The following is an 18,562-nucleotide window of genomic DNA, read 5'->3' on the forward strand; positions in this document are numbered from 1 at the left end:
TCATCACCATCATCATCACCACCACCACCATCATCATCACCATCATCATCACCATCATCACCATCATCATCACCACCACCACCATCATCATCACCATCATCATCATCATCATCATCATCATCATCATCATCATCATCAGGGAGCCTTGCAAAGGCTGCACAAGAAGCCTTGAGCTTTAGCCACACTGGCGACTTGAAGGGTCTCCTATTACCACACCTCCTGTCTTCTAGTGCGAGCCAAGTGCTGTGTACTTTGCGCAGATGGAAGCTCCTTCTCTGACATCTGGAGAGGCACTCTCAAAGAACTGACAAAGTGGACTGCATACGAATGAGGTGTTTCCCTGTGGTAACGCCTCTAACTGTGGAGTAGAAAACAAACGCAAAGGGCAATACTACAACATCCAACGCAAAATTCACAGTATGATTGGATGATCTCTGATAAATTAGCAAGGTTTTTTTTTTATTTTGTGATTTTTGCCAGCAGAAAATAGGCAAATATGTCTTCACCAAGGAAGACTTTAAATAGATAATAAGCATATGAAGAGATGTGCAGTCTCACTAATGACTAAAAAGTGTGCAAAAGAACACATCAATGTTATAGTCCTCCACCTGCACATTAACAAGGCCAAGGGCTGCCAAGCCCAGGATGAAGTGAGTTCCTGCTTCCTCTGCTTTCGGATGAAGAACAAAGTGAAACAGCCTTTCTGAAGAGCAGGTTGAGAGTGAACATAAAAGTGCCTGATTACATCGCTTTTGATTTGGAATTTCTTTTTGTCTGGAAATTTCTTTTTGAAAGTGATTATACAAAGACATACACACACACACACACACACACGTGACTGTGACCCACAGAGGTGTTTGGATCAGGGCAGAGCTTATATTAATGAAATGTCCATGATAGAGAAGCAGACAGGAAAGCCATGCTCAGCCATTATGGTGGAGGTGAAGGAAGATGTTGTAAAGAATAAAACTAGTATCAGATCTCAGGGAAAAGATGCCAGGGATATGAGGGGGCCACACCTTACTTTTCCCAGTGGCGTTGAAGACAGCACTGGACTGGGTCATGTGTCGAGTTCCCAGATCTGACTCCGCCACAACGGGATCAAGTTGGCTGTGGTTTACTACGGCAGAGGTGAGGGCAGAGCAAGTGAACCTGGTCTCCGTTAGCGTTGCCCATCTGTTCTGTACCCATGATCATAGCATGGTGCTCTGAGACATCACAGGGATGGAGAAGGACTAGAATTCTCTCCTTTGCCCAGAAGAGAGGCACAGAGGCGAAGGTCTCCGAAAATCAGCCCCACTGGAGTTTTAACATATTGATGGGACACAATTCAGTCATGGCATTCAGTTAGAAATAGAGAAAGTACTGGTCCAAAGAGAGACACAGGAGAAATTCAGGTCCATGGGACCCTGGGAAACTCTCAAGCCCCACTCTGCCATGCCTGGGTAACAAAGAGCTTAATTTTTAAAATCTTTAATGATGCTCATTTATGTATGTGCGGCTGTTCACGCAAGCAACAGCAACAAAGGACCAATATCAGGAGTTGGGGTTCTCTCTACTCTAGGTGGGTGCCGGGAGCCAAACTCAGATGGGCAAGTTTGGCAGCAAGCAACCATACCCACTGAGCCATCTCAGCTCCAAAGCTTGCATTTTTAAAAAAAGATTTCCTCTTCCAAACATTGGGTTTCTCACAATGAGCATAGGAAGATAATTATCCTCTCCTGAAGTTGCCCAGTGGTGGGGAGGACAAAAAAGATAAGGCTGAATTCACCAAGCACGAGAGAAACTGTCAGGGGCTCACACAAGGTGATCCTGCATGTTGTGGGGACAGGGTCCTTAGGGATACTAAGTCAAGGAAGGTTTATCCATTCAGCCTCTGCTCAGGGCTTATTTCGTCCAAGGGGAAATTCCCCAGATGGTGTTTTCACATCCTTAATGCTTGCTTATCTCCCTGCTTTGCAAAGGCTCAAAGCCCTTCGCAGAAAATGGTATTCAGTTCTCATTGAATAGCACTTTGTGTGACTGAATTTTCTTTTACAATTACCTTCTCTAGATAAGTAAAGCTGGCTTATTTTTTTAAAAGTAATAACATAAAGATTCCTCTTTACATTCATTTTAGAATTAGAATGAAATTATAAATACAATAGAAGTGAACAAAGATGCAGATAGAAAAGTGGAATGCCAGCTTCAGCTACACAGCAAAATGAGACCAGCCTGGGGTATATGAAACTCTATTTCAAATCACAAACACATTCTCTCTCTCTCTCTCTCTCTCTCTCTCTCTCTCTCTCTCTCTCACACACACACACACACACACACACACACACACACTCACACAATCATTCAATAGTGCAGATTATATGTGAATGTGCCCTCCCCTCCCATAAAAAAAAGCAGAAAGCAGAAGTAATGTCTGAGGGGCTGAATTGGAGCAACTCTGCTACTGGAGAGGAGCACAGAGCTGATTCCTGTGCCCTGAGATTTGCCTGAGGGAAGCAACTCTCCCTGCTGCCCTCTCCAGAGGACACACCACTGTCTGTGCTAGCCAGAGCAGGTAACCCTACAACGCCCTCCTGCCAATTGCTCCAGCAGGACTGCTGAGGGATTGCATTCTTGGAGGAGCAGGTTGGCTAGCCGCTATGGGAGGTGCTGCCCACTGTGATAACTGGGGCTGCTCAGGTCGTTACTTCAGGCAAGCCTGGCCTCGTGTCATCTGCAGGGATCTTTCTGTTCACCTCAGTGAAACTGTCTAAAGTGTCCCCAGCAAGAGACCACACCAAGGCTTGGTCTTCTGGGCCCTCCACCCAGGAGGCAGGCTTGAAGCACCCTGCACACATGTACCAATGAGCTTTGGATTGTCACTGCTAATGGCCACAATGCAAAGGTGTGGCTAGGGTAGCAGGGTCCCTCTGTCAAAGGTTTTCCTGACCACTGATTCCTCTCAGAGGTCCAAAGCCCAGAATCCCCCAAACTCATAGAATCTGACTTCTTATAGCTGCTGAGAACTTTCCCTTATTCACTCTGCAAAGGAGATAAAACAGAGGCCTGGGACAGAAAGTGTTGTAACAGGAGCAGCGGGCTACGTTCCTGGCACCCGGCTGCCTGCATGGCTAGCTTATGCCCCGAAATAATTATATGGAAACTGTATTCTTTTAAACATTGCTTGGCCCATTAGTTCCAGCCTCTTATTGGCTAGCTCTTACATATTGATCTAACCCATTTTTAATAATCTGTGTAGCCCACAAGGTGGCTTACCAGGGAAGATCTTAACCTGCGGCTCTGTCTGGTGGGAGAATCATGGCGACCCACTGACTCGGCTTCTTTCTCCAAGCATTCTGTTCTGTCTACTATGTCTACCTAATTTTCTGTCCTATCAGGCCAAGCAGTTTTCTTTATTAGTTAACCAATGAAAGCAACAGATAAGATACAAGACCTACCTCCATCATTAAGAATGTCTATCTAATTGAAATATATCTCTATATATCTATAAAATCTAACATGATTACAAGCCTAACTATTATCAATGATTATCCATTAACAACCTATATTTTCTAATTATACATTACATTTTTAAATGAACTACACAATCACAATACCTTAATCAAGAGCAGAAATATATATACATATAATAAAATTGACCTTAAAATCCACACCAATGCAAATTATTTATATCTGTATCAAGAAAGAAGAAAACTTCCAGAGTCACACAGTAAACTGGCGACAATACTAAGAATTCAGGTATTTTGATTATTTTCTAAACTACAATAATTATTCATTATAATAATTAAATATAATAACATTAATTCTTTGAGTTTTTACATATGCACACAAACTATTTTGATCATATCCTCTCCCACTCCCTTCCCCCAGCTCTTCCCCAACCATGCTCCATCCCCCTCCCAACTTCATATTCTCCTACTAAAAATAAAAGCTAATTCACTGAGTCTAATAAATGGTACCTTCTACACATGGATACAGGGCCATCCACAGGAGAATGGACGAACTACCAATGTCCACATCACTGAATAAAACAACTCCCCACTTCCCTAGCAGCCATCAGCAGTCAACAGTCCCCCAGTTAGGGGCGGTGCTCAGGGGTTCCTCCCCTGTCCAGCCTGGAACCTTTCTGATTCCCTAACAAGGCTTGACTATTTCTAGACAAACAAAGTTTTGCAACAGCTTACACATTGTCGAAAAGGTGGAACTCACAGATTCCACATTAAACACGGCCCAACAAGGAGAGAGATGAGCATGTTAAAGTATATTTAATATCAGAAATGTGCCCTGTGAGGTGTGAAGTGAGGGCTGTGTAGGTCGATCTGTGGATCCTTAGGGTGATTTGAGAAGTAAACATCCTTGCCTGCCAGAACGTCTGACATCAAGCGGCTGTGCTGTGCAAGGTACAGAAAATGTCATATTTAAAAGCTATGGCTTGTAATCCTACAGTCGCATTCACTATGGCGCCAAACTGGAACCATCCTAAGTGTCCATGGAGAGGCAGAGAACAATGAAAAGGCTGGGGCGTGCATATCAATGAGACAGAAAGCTTAACAGTCAAAAGGAATAAAATGCAGATGTGTGTGAAGTGGAAGAATTTCAAAATCTTGTGTGCCTCTGCCTCTGGCCAAGTGCCTCTTCACAGATCCCACCTAGGAACAGACAGCAATTGGCAGATTGTTGAGACGAGAGAAAGAGAGAGAGAGAGAGAGAGAGAGAGAGAGAGACCACTAAAGAATGAATGCCCTGAAAAATAAATACCAGGCAACTTCTCCAGTGGAATCAACAAGTGAACAAGAGGGTCTGCATAGAGAGAATTATCTGTGCCAATAAATCAAGTCTAAGTAAAATTCTGAGGGAAAACACTCTCTTCTTGCCTTGAGAACCAACTATTGCCACTCACTAGAGGAGCGCAGTTCCTAACTGCATTATAACTACACATCCTTAGAAGTACAGAGAAGTGAGTGCTTAGCCCTCACCAAATAACTGCATTATAAACACGCGTCCTTATAGGTACAAATAAGTGTAGCACTCAGCCCTCAGCCAAGAAGCTTCCCTGTGCAGCAGCTGGAGACCATCCCAGACACCCACAACTGGGGGATAACTGATCACGGTACATCTACAGCATAGCTCCTTCACATAACAGTTCAGGGAACATCACAGGAGATGGGACAGAAGGATCAAAAGAGCTGCAGTAGGGCCGGGAAGTCTGCTACATGATCCTGTCTCCTAGAAATGGCAGGCGACTCACACCCATGAGACTGCAACATTGTGGATGCCTAAAGAAAACATGAACAAGGCCGACAGAGAGGTTAATGTGGAAGGGCGAAATCTCAGGGGGCCCCACTCCTATACAAAGAACTATAGGCAGCTAGCGACTGCTGAGAGAGAAAGAGACCCTTCCCCAGGAATGAGCCCCCATCCTCCTCCTCCTGCTCTCTCCCTCACCTCCCCCCTAACCCACTCCCCATAAACTCTTCAGAAAAAAATAAGGCCTCCCAGGGGGAGTCTACAAAGCCTGGCACATTAAATTGAGGCAGAACCAAGACCCTCCCCACTTGCATCAAGACTGAGCAAGGCATCCACCATAGGCAGTTTGCAACAAGCTGACAGTCAACATTAAACTAACTAGAGAGAAACCCAAAGCGATTCCACTAAATTCAGGAACAAGATGAGGCTGCCCACTCTCTCCACATCTATTCAATACAATGCTTGAAGTTGTAAAATGAGGACTTTTAAAGTGAAGGTTATAAAATGAGGACTTTTATAGAGAAGAAACAGACACGTAGAAACGTATATACATTCCATAGAATTACTAAACATTACTAAACATCCATTACGTTCATGTGTAATCAAAAATAGAAGAGCTTTGAACACAAAAAGCAGAAATTAACAAAATGAAAGAATAAAGTAAGTAATTCCATAACCTTGGCTACAGGTGTCAGCACCCTCCTCTCAGAAACCCATGGGACAAATGATGGAAATAATTAGTTAAGATGCAGACAATCTAACAGTGAAAAACACCAAACTGTGATTTATAGAGCACTATGTCAATGAAGCAGAATGCATGTTCTTTTGAAGGGCAGATGGGTATTCACGATTCATTGAGTTGTAAAGCAAGTGTCACTAAAGATAAAAAAAATTTACAATGCACGTGCTTGTGTGTGTGTGTGTGTGTGTGTGTGTGTGTGTGTGTGAAGGGAACCAGACACACATCAAACCCACCATGTTTGTGTCTTTTTGTAAAAAAATCATTTTTATTAAGCTATACATTTTTCTCTGCTCCCCTCCCTTTCTCCTCCTCCCTTTCTACCCTTTCCTGTGATTCATACACTCCCAATTTATTCAGGAGATCTTGTCTTTTCCTCAATCTTCTGTAGATACATGAATGTCTCTCTTAGGGTCCTCTTTGTTGTCTAGGTTCTCTGGGGTTGTGGACTAGAGGTTGGTTATTTTTCTTTGCTTATGTCGAGAAGCCACTTATGAGTGAGTACATATTATATTTGTGTTTCTGGGTCTGGTTTACCTCACTCAATATGTATTTTTTTTCTAGATCCATTCATTTGCATTCAAATTTCAAGGTGTCATTATTTTTTGTCACTGTGTAGTACTCCATTATGTAAATATATCACATTTTCTTTATCCATTCTTTAGTTGAGAGGCATCTAGGCTGTTTCAAGGTTCTGGCTGTTATGAATAATGCTGCTATGAACATCACTGAGCACATGTCCTTGTGGTATAATTGAGCATCCTTTAGGTATATACCCCAAAGTGGTGTTGCTGGGTCCTGAGGTAAATTGTTTTCTAATTTTCTGAAAATCACCATAATGATTTACAAAGTGGCTGTACCAGTTTGCACTCCCACCAGCAATGCAGGAGTGTTCCCTTTACCCCACATCCTCTCCAGCATAAGTTGTAATCAGTTTTTTTTATCTTGACCATTCTGCAGGTGTAAGATGGAATCTCAGAGTTGTTTTAATTTGCATATCTTTGATAGCTAAGGATGTTGAGTATTTCCTTAAGTGTCTTTCAGCCATTTGAGATTCATCTGTTGAGAGTTCCATTTAGATCTGTACCCCATTTTTATGCGATTATTTGTTCTTTTGATGTCAAGTTTCTTGAGTTCTTTGTTTATTTTGGAGATCAATTTACTGTCTGATATGGGGTTGGTGAAGACCTTTCTCCATTTTGTAGGCTGCAGTTTTGTCTTGTTGACCCTGTCCAAAAGCAATCTACAGATTCGATGCAATGATCATCAAAATCCCAGCAAAATTCTTCACAGACCTCTAAAGAACTATACTCAACTTCATATGGAAAAATAAAAAACCCAGAATAGCCAAAACATTCCTGTATAATAAACGAACTTCTAGAGGCATTATAGTTGTCCCTGACTTCAAACTCTACTAAAGAGCTATGGTACTGAAAATAACCTCGTATTAGAATAAAAACAGAGAGGAGGACCAACAGAATTGAATCAAAGACCTGGATATCAATCCTCACATCTATGAACACCTGATTTTTGACAAAGAAGCTAAAAATATAGAATGAAAAAAAGAAAGCATATTCAACAAATGGTGCCAGCATAACTGGATAGCAACATATAGAAGAATGAGAATGGATCCATATCTATCACCATGCACAAAGCTCAAGTCCAGATGGATCAAAGACCTCAACATAAAACCAACCACACTGAATCTCATAGAAGAGAAGGTGGGAAGTACACTTGAATTCACTGGTACAGGAGATCACTGTCTAACTAGTAGCACAGACACTGAGAGCAACAATTAATAAATGGAGCCTCCTTAAACTGAGAAGCTTCGGTAAAGCATGCTTGTATCTTATTCATATGGAATTCTAGAATAAGCAAAGCAGTCTACGGGACAGAAGTAAATTTGCAATTGCCTCAGGCCTGCTAGGGTAGAGGTGCTGTTTGGAAAAGGACTTCACTGATCTTTCTAAGAGAGCAGAAGCATTTTATCCCTTGATAATTTTAGTTATATGGGTCCATATGTCAAAGTTCATGGGCCTGTACACTTAACATAGGTTCATTATTCTGAGGTAAATTATACTTCCTTGGAGTCAATTAAATTAAAATCAAACTCAAGTAGTTCACACAGGAAGTGACCCACCTTGGACTGGCTGCAGAGCACTGAATGACTTATTTTGACCATCCTGGCATGGGGTAACTCAACTAAAATTTACAGACTTGACCATGGAGCAAGAACAATATGCATTCAATAGAAACTACCTCACACTCTAAGTTTTGATCTATTCCACATTACTGACTTGCTGGACTATACTCTTTAATAATGTTGGCCAGTACAGTAGACTGCAATGCCCAACCAGCTATGGGTGGAAGGATTGGGGATGACGACTGATCTACCCAGACTACTAAGATGGGGTGCTCTGCTGTGTAAGTACTTAAAATGCATTCCCAACTTATGATATTTTCTACTTAGGATGGGATTATCAGGATGCCACCCCACATCAGAGAGGTCCTGTATATGATAACTACAAGATTCTAACCAATATAAGGACTCAAAGGTTTCTCTGAGAAGTGGAAGCTTTGGCCCAGCTAAGCCAAGCTTGTCTCTGCTAAATCCTGGCAGGAAATGAGCAGCAATTGCCCCTTCTATGGAACCTTGTCTGTTGAGCATTCTGCCTGTTCCGCCTGTTTAGGTGATCTGCCAGACCCAAGTGAACTGGGAGTCTATTACTCTTTGATTAGAATGTTAGCAGTTGATACTATCTTTTTATCCAACTTACCTCCTATGACTTTTCCATGCATCATTCAGCATCTCAGTTAAGCTCCTACCAGCAATGCACACATATAGTTGTATGTTTATATGTTTGAGCACTATACATGTTGATTGCTAAGCACCTCACATAAACTAGCTTAAGTCCTTATAACCACTGAAGTATCATTCTGTCTTGCATAGGAGGAGACTAAGGTTCAGAGATTTGAGACACATGCTCAACAGGCAGGAGGTTGTAAAGCCAGGATCGAAACCCAATGTGGTGTGGCTAAGGCTCATGGTTGTCCAAAGATATTCCCTTATATAAATTCATGATCAATCATTCACATTGTCATCTGCAGAGCTGTGGGAATTTGTTGGGGGTAGAAGGTAGGGAGTGTGATCAGGGACACTAAAGACATTGCACATGGTGCCCCCTTCTACCAACCATGGAAAACTTGTCCTAAAGTTTCTTCTCTCCTGGCACTTACCAGCTGGCAGGATAAATGGCCAATAAAACACAAGTAGGTGCTATAGTTACATAAAAGTTAATTTCACGCCAGGGCGTCATCATGGCTGTGACATGGAACAAGGCAGAGTAAAGTCTCAGAAGGTGACTGGGGACACGGAGACAGGAGGTCCAAAGACCTGTCCGAAGAGATGACGTTTAAGCAGTCAGGCTTGCGAAGAAGGTGGCTCTAAAAAGACACTCTTTTTTTTTTTTGTTTATTTATAGCAGGCCTTTTATTTTACAGATTGCTTTAGTTTAAGTCCAAACAACCCAGTCACTTTAACATGAGAATTCTGAGAAAAAAAAGAAAGAAACAGAGGTAAAATTATAGATGAAGAGTATCAACCAATCACAATATGTAGACGGTATTTAAATCCCTAAAACACACAAACTTAAAACAAGAGATATTAGAAAACAAATCTGACTCTGAACACTAATGAGGCATGTGTTGAGAAGGGATGGACTTTTTAGCTGTGTAAATGATAAGGTGACATATTTTAGAAAGTTCATTTCCTTTACACTATCTACGCGGCTATGAAAGAGTCATAATTTAGAGCTGCACAAGCGAACATGCAGATGAAATGATTCCTAGGAGTATGGCAGAGGGCTGAATGAGGCGGAATTCAGGCATCACTAAAGCTCCCAGAACCACTAAGTACAATGAGCTTGGCTTGTCTGTGAAAAGACCAAGACAGGTATGGACAGAAGTATGAAGACACCAAAGCTCTTAGGTCCTTGCCTTGATCACATCCCCTAGGGATAACTTGCTGGGGTGAGAATGCAACAGGAGCAAGGGGTGGCATGGTGGTGGAGGTCGTTAATAAGCTTGGGACTCTATAAGGAACAATCAAAGGGCTCTGTCATGCTTAGCACCCAACCCATGGGGCTACCATCAGTGCCATGAGGGATCCGTCATTTACATTGCAGCCCTCATTGCTTCTGCCTATGGCTGTCTTTGCCCAAACACCAAACAGTGACAAACTACTTTCCAACCACTGGAAAACACTGGGGCTGGTTGCAGCAAATCCCACTTAATGCAAAATTGCAGCTCCATCTGGGCTCCCGAAGCCTTTCACTCTTGTCACCCGTATCTTGGGCTCAGGGTGTGTGGGACAAGGAAAGAAGTAATTCTCCTAAGGAATGAGAGAGGACAACCTGCAGCCCTGCCACTCATCCACTCACTCGGGGTAAGTCCTTCTTTCTGAGCGCCATCCTTTTCTCAGAACCACGGCTGCCTCTGGCTAGATCATACGGTAATTCATGGTAATTGAGCACAGATATGAAAACATTTTCCTCAAGATCGATACTGTATTTGCTGAATTGTTTTCTGTCTTCCCAACCAGCCTGTAGACTCTCTTGACTATTTCAGCCATACCAGTACAGGACATAAGGCCTGGCCCCCAGTAGCCATTGGTCAGTTAGTCACTCCATTAGCAAGCAGAACAATTGGCCCCTTGTACCCACTGGTTCTTCATCTTTGGATTCGACCACTTAACTGTTCTTAACTGGAAAGAAGCCCATCGGTATTGAACATGTACAGATTGCATGCATGTGTGAGTGCACACATGTTTATGTGTGTGAATGTGTATACATGCACATAGAGGTCAAAGGTTGATATTGAATGTCTTCCTTCACTGAACTTTTCATCAATTTGGTTAGTCTGGTTGACCAACAAGCACTGGGGTTCTTATCTCTGCCTCCTTGGTGCTGGGATTACAGGTTTGCGCTACTGTGCCTGGCTTCTGATGTGGGGGAAAGAACTCAGGTACCCGTGCTTATGCTTACAAGCATTATACCATCTGAGCTATATCCTCAGGCCACTGAATGGACTTACCGTGTCATTAGTCCCTAAACAATACAGTGTAACTATTATAATATAGAATCCACATTGTACTGGTTACTGTGGGTCATCTAGAGATGATTTAAAAATACACAAAAGAATAATCATAGACTATACATATGTATTGTTCCATTTTATATAATGGGCTGGTATATCCTCAGAGTTTGGTATCTATGGGATCATAGATTATGGAGCGCTTATTAACTGTCTGCAGATTGAGTGGTAGGTAGACGTTGGAATCTTTAGGTTTTTAATATCACCAGAAAGGATTTATCAGGATTTATCTCAGTCAGACCCAATGGGCACTGCATGAGTCATGTATGATTAGGTTTCTTTGGATGTGGTTCCATGTACACTTCTGCCTAAATAAGCTGACTTGTCCATTGTGCTGGCTCATTTTATGTCAATTTGACACTAGCTAGAGATATCAAAGAGGAAGAGGAACCTCAATTGAGGATATGCCTCTATAGGATCCAGCTGTAGGCGAGCATGTAGGATATTTTCTTAATCAGTGATTGATTGGGGAGGGCCTAGCCCATTGTAGGTGGTGCCATCCTCAGTCTGGTGAACCTAGGTTCTGTAAGAAAGCTGGTTGAGCAAGCCATGAGGAACAAACTGGTAAGCAACACACCTCCATGCCTCTGCATCAGCTCCTGCCTCCAGGTTCCTTTCTGCTTGAGTTCCTGTCCTAACTTTGTTTGAGGAACTGCAATGTGGATGCATAAGCTGAAAAAACCATTTCTTCCACAAGTTGCTTTGGTCATGTTATTTGATCACATAGTATTAACCCTAAGACATCTAATAATCTGTTTGTTCATCACAGTTGCCCTGGGATTTTCTCTTCTAGCTATTGATGTAGACAAGATATGTTACACTGTCTAGTTCAACACCTACCAGGAAGAAAGAATGACATTTAGATACTTATTAAAATATTTGTTTTGCTGGGTGTGCTAGGGGTACACCTTTAATCCCAGCACTACGGAGGCAGAATCAAGCAGATCTCTGTGAGTTTGAGGTCTGCCTGGTCTTCACAGTGAGTTCCAGGACAGTCAGGACTACATAGAGAGACCCTGTCTCAAAAACAAATAAAAAAGTATTCATTTTGACTAATATTTATTAAGAACCTTCAATGATGCTTAAGGGATCAACACCAAATAGGCCACCTATAGTCTCTATCTACAAGAAATTTGTGTGCTTGCAAGGAAGACAGGTAGCAATGAGCCTATTATAAACACAACAGTAGTTGACTACTCTCTGTCCCCTCCAGGCAGTTGACTTGGTCCAAGTGTCCTGGAAATTTTCTGGGAGGAATTCAGGGTTGTGCTAAGCCTAAGAGATGAGATTTAAAAAAAGAAGAAGAAGAGAAGAGACCTGAACTGGTAGAGGGACTAGCCAGCCTGAGGCCCAGGCGGACCTTGTTTTCTTGGGGGGGAGGAAGGGATGGTCTTAATGGTGTGATAATTTGGAAGACCTACAGTGGCAAAGCTCAACAGGGCCTTTCTGCTTGAAGAGCTCAGACTCATCCACTCATCCTCCAAACAACATGACAGCAATTTAAATGCCTGAGCCTGTTGGAGACATGAGCTCAGTTACTCTTTGAATCAGCATAACTAGTGAGTTATATGGTCACGCTACAGACAAAAAACTAGGGCACAGGGGCCTAAGAGCTTAACAGAATCTGAGCAATATCTTTGGCTCATCAGCCTTGAGGACAAGTACAGAATTGGAGGGGACTAAGAAGTGAATAGAAGGAGTGATTGTATATGTCTCCCTGGCCCAGAGGTTCTCAGAGACAGGGAAAATTGCTGTATCTAATGACTGTTTGGTGAAGCGCTATTAATAAATACTCAGAGATTCTCTAGGAACATGAATTATAAGCTCAATGTCCTTTATTTATGGCTAGAAACCAAATATGAGTGAGTACATCCCATGTTCCTCTTTTTGGGTCTGGCTTACCTCACTCAGGATAGTGTTTTCTATTTCCATCCATTTGTATGCAAAATTCAAGAAGTCCTTGTTTTTTACTGCTGAGTAATACTCTAATATGTATATATTCCATGATAAATCCGGACTCGCTGAACATAGCGGACAATGAGGAACACTGAGAACTCAAGAACAATCGCAGTGGGTTTTTGATCCTACTGCATGTACTGGCTTTGGGGGAGCCTAGGCAGTTTGGATGCTCACCTTATGAGACCTGGATAGAGGTGGGCGGTCCTTGGGCTTCCCACAGGTCAGGGAACCCTGATTGCTCTTCGAGCAGATGAGGGAGGGGGACTTGATCAGGGGAGGGGGAGGGAAATGGGAAGCGGTTGCGGGGAGGAGGCAGAAATCCTAAATAAATAAATAAATAAATAAATAAATAAATAAATAAATAAAAATACTCAGAGACAGAAATTGGAGTTCAACCTGAAGGTTAGAAAAGCAAAACAGTCACTGGCTCTTACCTCTACTTTAGTCCAAATGGCCATCCTGCCTCCAGGAATCTCAAAATGAGACTGAGAGTTGTCTCTTCCCATCATATAATCCTCTCTAGTTCTGGAATTAAAAGTGTGCACCACTACCACCTGGTTTCTATGACAAGCTAGTGTGGCTCCTGGGATTAAAGGTGTGTGTCATTGCTGACTGATCTGTAAGGTTGACCAGTGTGGCTGTTTTACTTTCCTTATCCTCAATGCAAGCTTTATTTTATTTGTTTTTTTTTTAACAGACCTAATTCACTTTTATTTTCCTTGTATAGAAACCCTTATGTGGTGGCCAGAGCTGGAGCCTGGGTCCTCTGAACAGAGACTCTGGTGTGGGTTTTCACAAGATGGTCAGTGAATTCCTGATAAGGAGACTTGGTGAACACAGTCTCTTTCCAGAGGTCGGGGGTCAGGTAGCTGTAGGTCTTAGAGATGGCATCAAAGGTGGCCTTGGCAAAGTTGCCCAGGGTGGCAGTACAGCCCCTGGCTGATGTGTAGCAGTCATCAATGCCAGCCATCATCAGTAGCTTCTTGGGCACAGGAGCAGAGACTATGCCAGTGCCTCTGGGGGCAGGGATGAGACGCACCAGCACAGAACCACAGCGACCTGTCACTTTGCAAGGAACAGTGTGGGGCTTGCCAATCTTGTTCCCCCAGTAGCCTCTCTGCACAGGGACAATGGAAAGCTTGGCCAAGATGATGGCCCCTCGGATGGCAGTGGCTACCTCCTTGGAGCACTTGACACCGAGACCTACGTGACTATTGTAGTCCCCAATAGCGACGAAAGCTTTGAACCTGGTCTGCTGGCCTGCCCTCATCTGCTTCTGCACGGGCATGATCTTCAGAACCTCATCCTTTAGGGAAGCTCCCAGGAAAAAGTCAATAATCTCAGATTCCTTAATGGGCAGGGAGAACAGGTAGATCTCATCTAGGGACTTGATCTTCATGTCCTTAACCAGGCGGCCCAGCTTGGTGACGGGAATCCACTCCTTGTCTTCAGCTTTACCTCCGCGAGCCCCGTGGCCCCTCAGATGGCTGCCGAATCCTCCGCGGAAGCCACCATGGCCTCCTAATCCTGGGCCCCCGGGTCCTCCCGGCCCTCCCGCTGCACCGGCGTCATCCGCCATTTGGTGTATTCCAGAAGAAGAAGAAGAGGCAAGCTTTATTTTTAAATATACAAATGAAATACCCCTACAGTTTGGGGATGCTTTTGTTTGAAAATTGCAAAAACTTGCCAGCAGAAAAAAATTCACTGGTCCACTCAGAGAAAGAGTCCTGTGACAAGACTGGCATCTCCCTGAGCAGCAGCATCAGAGGCCCATGATGTAGATAGAAGATGCTCAAAGAGCAGAGGGCTGCAGTGACTGGCCCAGGGTACCAATCTAGACAGCTTATTTACATGAGTTCACTCTGGTCACAATCCCATGGAAAGGGGCAGCAGAGAAGGTTATGGAGTGACCCGTGATGCCGAAGATAAGGCTAGAGAATCAGAGTCAGGCAGAAAGCGGGGGTCTAGGAAGACAGAGTGGGTCAGGGGTAGATGCCCGTGATTGGAGCCTGAGTGTTGACGCCTCAGCACCTGCCTAAGAGCAATCCCTTACCTGTTCTATATCTGCGCATTGTCCTTAAGACTCAAAGCACAGGGGAGACATCCAATTTGCCACACTGGGTCCTGCATCCCACTCTACCTGGGAGAGTTAAGCACCCAGGCCTTGCTTTCTCCTAGGACTCACACAGAGTAAGATGGACTTGGACACTAATCTCACTTGGTGGTGGGGAATGGGAAATGATTACAAGGGATGGCAGAGCAAGAAGAATGGAGCAGAAGTTCAAGTTCAAATACTTTCAGGGCCAGCTGAGCATGCAGTCCAACTGAGGCAAAAAGAAATCGCATTTAAAACTACACTTTGAAACCAATACACTATGTATGTATGATTCAGCTTGTGAGTCTCCCATGTGTAAAGACATTAAGATTGCATCCTTTAGATGGCAGGAGGCCTTAGAAGGAGTTAAACAAGAGGCAAGAGGAGTGTGACCGCCCTCCAGTGAACAAGGTTTCTGTGCCTGCTGTGTAGACGGCAAGGGGAAGGGAAAGAGGCAGGAGTCCCATCTCTGAGAGAGTCACTGTTGCCATCAGCACAGAGGCCGCAGGAGTTGGAAGCGGTCCATGGAGTTGAACTATTTATTCTTGTGCAGAAAAAGCAGCAGGCTCTGGGGAGAGTGAGGAACTCAGCAAATTCAGAGCTCAACAGACCAAAGTCCCCTTCCCACCTCCTCCCCCTCCAGAGTGCTTCATTTTTAACTCAGAAAGGACATTGTAAAGGGCACGTTACACAATGGGAGAGGAAGTCCAGAGGCAGACAGAGGGACTAACAGAGAGGACCGTGGCATTGGCAGCCCATGCATTGTTATTCTTTAAGGTAACAAGAAAAACGGTATTGATCCTGGATGGAGAACTTGGGCTTGGCTGTGCCCCGGGCTGTGGGAGGTGAGTGCCTGATCCAGAACTCCTCAGGGCACGCCGTGGAGGGGGAACAAAGTGGGGAGGGCAGCTGCAGAGGCTTCATGAGACATTCTTGTCTCAGTCTGGGGATCTCAAAATTTAGAGCATGGCTATTTTACTTGGAGGGGAGGAAGTCATGACTGTAGTACATGCTGCCTCTGGTGGTGTCCTTCATTGTTAGCTTGGCCAGTGAGTGGGCCGGGAGGTAAAGACACCTGAGTCCATCCCCACAGATGAGGAGATGAGACAGAAAACCTCTCAGACAGGACATGTGCAGTTCAGCTCAGGGTAGACTTCAGAGTCCAAGTCTAGTCCAGGGTCCCCAACTCATCTCAATCCCAGAGGGCTAAGCGTATGTCAAATAGCACCTTCTTCTGACTTGGCCACCAACATGATTCATGATAATATAAATAAGGGAATTAATTCCCATTGGTTTGGGATCCACGGATCCATAAAACAACGGGGATTAATTCAATTTCTCCTATGGGAGGTTAGGGCAGAGGAGAAGAAAGTCCTTGAGAAGCAAGAAGGCTTCCCACACAGTGTGAGTGATGAAGACTGGAGAATTCAGGAAAGGAGAAGGGAGCTGAAGGTGGCCCAGAGCAAGGCATGGATGCTGATAGATCTTTTAGTCAGATTTTCATGGCCTCCCAAGGTTAAGGAACTCTGGAACCAAAACATTGGCTGTGGTTTATAAATGGTTTCTGGCTTCTCTACGGGTGTCAGATGGTCCAAAGAAAGAATTTTCTGGCAGAGTTTAATGGACTAGGCCAAAGATCAACAAAGATTTTTCTATAAAACTTCAGATAGACTTTGTGAACCAAAAAGCAAAAGCTAGGATATAATGAAGTTATAAGACAGAAGAAAAAAAAAAGTCCAGCAATTTTTATGGGTAAAAATGAAAACATTATAATAATAGCCAAGTCCAGTTTTGAAAACATAAGAGGAAGGTACCAGTTTGAGGAAATAACATCTTATCTAGCTGGGGTTAGAAGTTAGAGCCCCTCCCTGAATTCAGTTAGAAATGTCCATCCATCAAGGTAGATCTGAGACGGATTTGATATGTCTGTAAGTGTCTCTTCCCGTGGATGGATGAGGCAGGCGACACCACTGCAGCTTTGACGGTGCCTGCCACACCAGCAGAGCTGATGTCAGAACGGCTCTAGCCAGCTGGTGCTGCAATAAAAGACAGCCAGCCAGGGTGTAAATGAGCAAGGGTGTCTGGTTCCAGTGACGTTTTCCTGACACTCGGTTTGACCTTCTTGTGATCCTTACACATCATAGAGGGGTTTTGATTTTCCTTTCAGTCATTAAAAATAATGTAAAATCATTCTTGGTAAGTGGCCAGCCAGCGATGGGCTCTAATGGAGCAGGCCAGTGGAGCTGTTCATCATTAGGGCTGTCAGAGGTCCTCCTTGGTGGTGCCTGGTTACCCCTAGTGCCTAAACAAGGAGGCAAAGACTTAAGATACAGTGGGAGAAGAAGCGGGAGTCGCTTGTTTCCCTGGGAAAAGATTCTTTTCCCAGGCTTTAGTTCTGGAGTAAGAGCTGTTTGGACAATGCCTGACTCCTAAGTTGGGCAGACATGTCCAACAGTGCCCTCCTTGACTCAAGACTTTTCATTACAGATCTCATGGATGTGCGAGTGGTCCATCTAGGCCTCCAAACCTGGTTACAAACCCAGGGTTTCCAGAAGTCAGAATAGAGCTGCCTAGAGAAGGCAGCCTCCCAGGTGGGGAGGGGCGTGCTGACAGCAGGGCTTGGCAGAGCAGGAGCAGTGGTGGAGTGTGCCCCATGTTTATCAGTAAACTAAAGGCCCCATCTCAGCAGGGGGCAAGGTAGTGAGGCAAGACAGGGCTGGAGACAGCCCAAGGCTTAACCCTTCCTAAGGCTGCAGTGGTGAACATGTTGGCACTTTCCTACCTTGAGGGCCCGACCTGGACAGGGCTCTGTGTTCAGCGGCTTGCATAGCAGGAGAGGGAGGGGCTACTCCAAACAGACCACCCAGCTGTTCCAGGACTAGCTATACAAAGTTGGCTTTTCCACTTTTAGTAACTCTAAAACAGCTGAGCCAAGCAGCGACATTCACTGCTCTGCAGCTACCACTGAGCACAGACCATACCGGGCACTGTGAGGGACAGAGGATGGAACATGGGAGATAGCAGTTGGCTCTGCTCAAGCTGAAAGGACTCTTTATCATCCCTGGCCCCACTCCAGACCCAGGCTGAGAGCATAATATCACCTCCTTCCTTTGAAAGAAAGCTGACGGACAGAGGGTCACGCGGGGAAATGAGGGCAGAAGGTGACCAACCGTGCCAATCTCTTTCACCCTAGTATAAAGCTGTTTGCTAAGAACTCTTGATGATTCACTTATTTATTGATTTACTCTTTTCTGATATGAGCCTTACACATCATAGAGGGGTTTCTATACACTGGCATTTATCCTGTGCCCTGGGGCATAAAGACAGAGGGTGTGCATTCTGTGGTCCAAGGCATTTACTGCGGTCCAGCT

The 18,562-nt window shown here is 44.2% G+C and overlaps 1 protein-coding gene across 1 annotated transcript; it reads right to left on the minus strand.

Moving 5' to 3' along the window:
• Positions 1 to 13,829: 13,829 nt before the first annotated feature.
• Positions 13,830 to 14,675, minus strand: LOC121463777 (40S ribosomal protein S2-like). Its single transcript, XM_041676252.1, has one exon. It carries the CDS (start codon positions 14,673 to 14,675, stop codon positions 13,830 to 13,832), a length of 846 nt encoding a protein of 281 aa, XP_041532186.1.
• Between the last annotated feature and the right edge of the window lie 3,887 nt (positions 14,676 to 18,562).

This window comes from Microtus oregoni, unplaced genomic scaffold (assembly GCF_018167655.1).
Source record: "Microtus oregoni isolate MIOR12 unplaced genomic scaffold, Mior012 000027F_ref0000203, whole genome shotgun sequence".
NCBI lineage: Eukaryota > Metazoa > Chordata > Mammalia > Rodentia > Cricetidae > Microtus > Microtus oregoni.

Excerpts from the sequence above, each read along its gene's own strand:
- LOC121463777 (XM_041676252.1), bottom strand. The coding sequence starts at position 14,675 with ATGGCGGATGACGCCGGTGCAGCGGGAGGGCCGGGAGGACCCGGGGGC.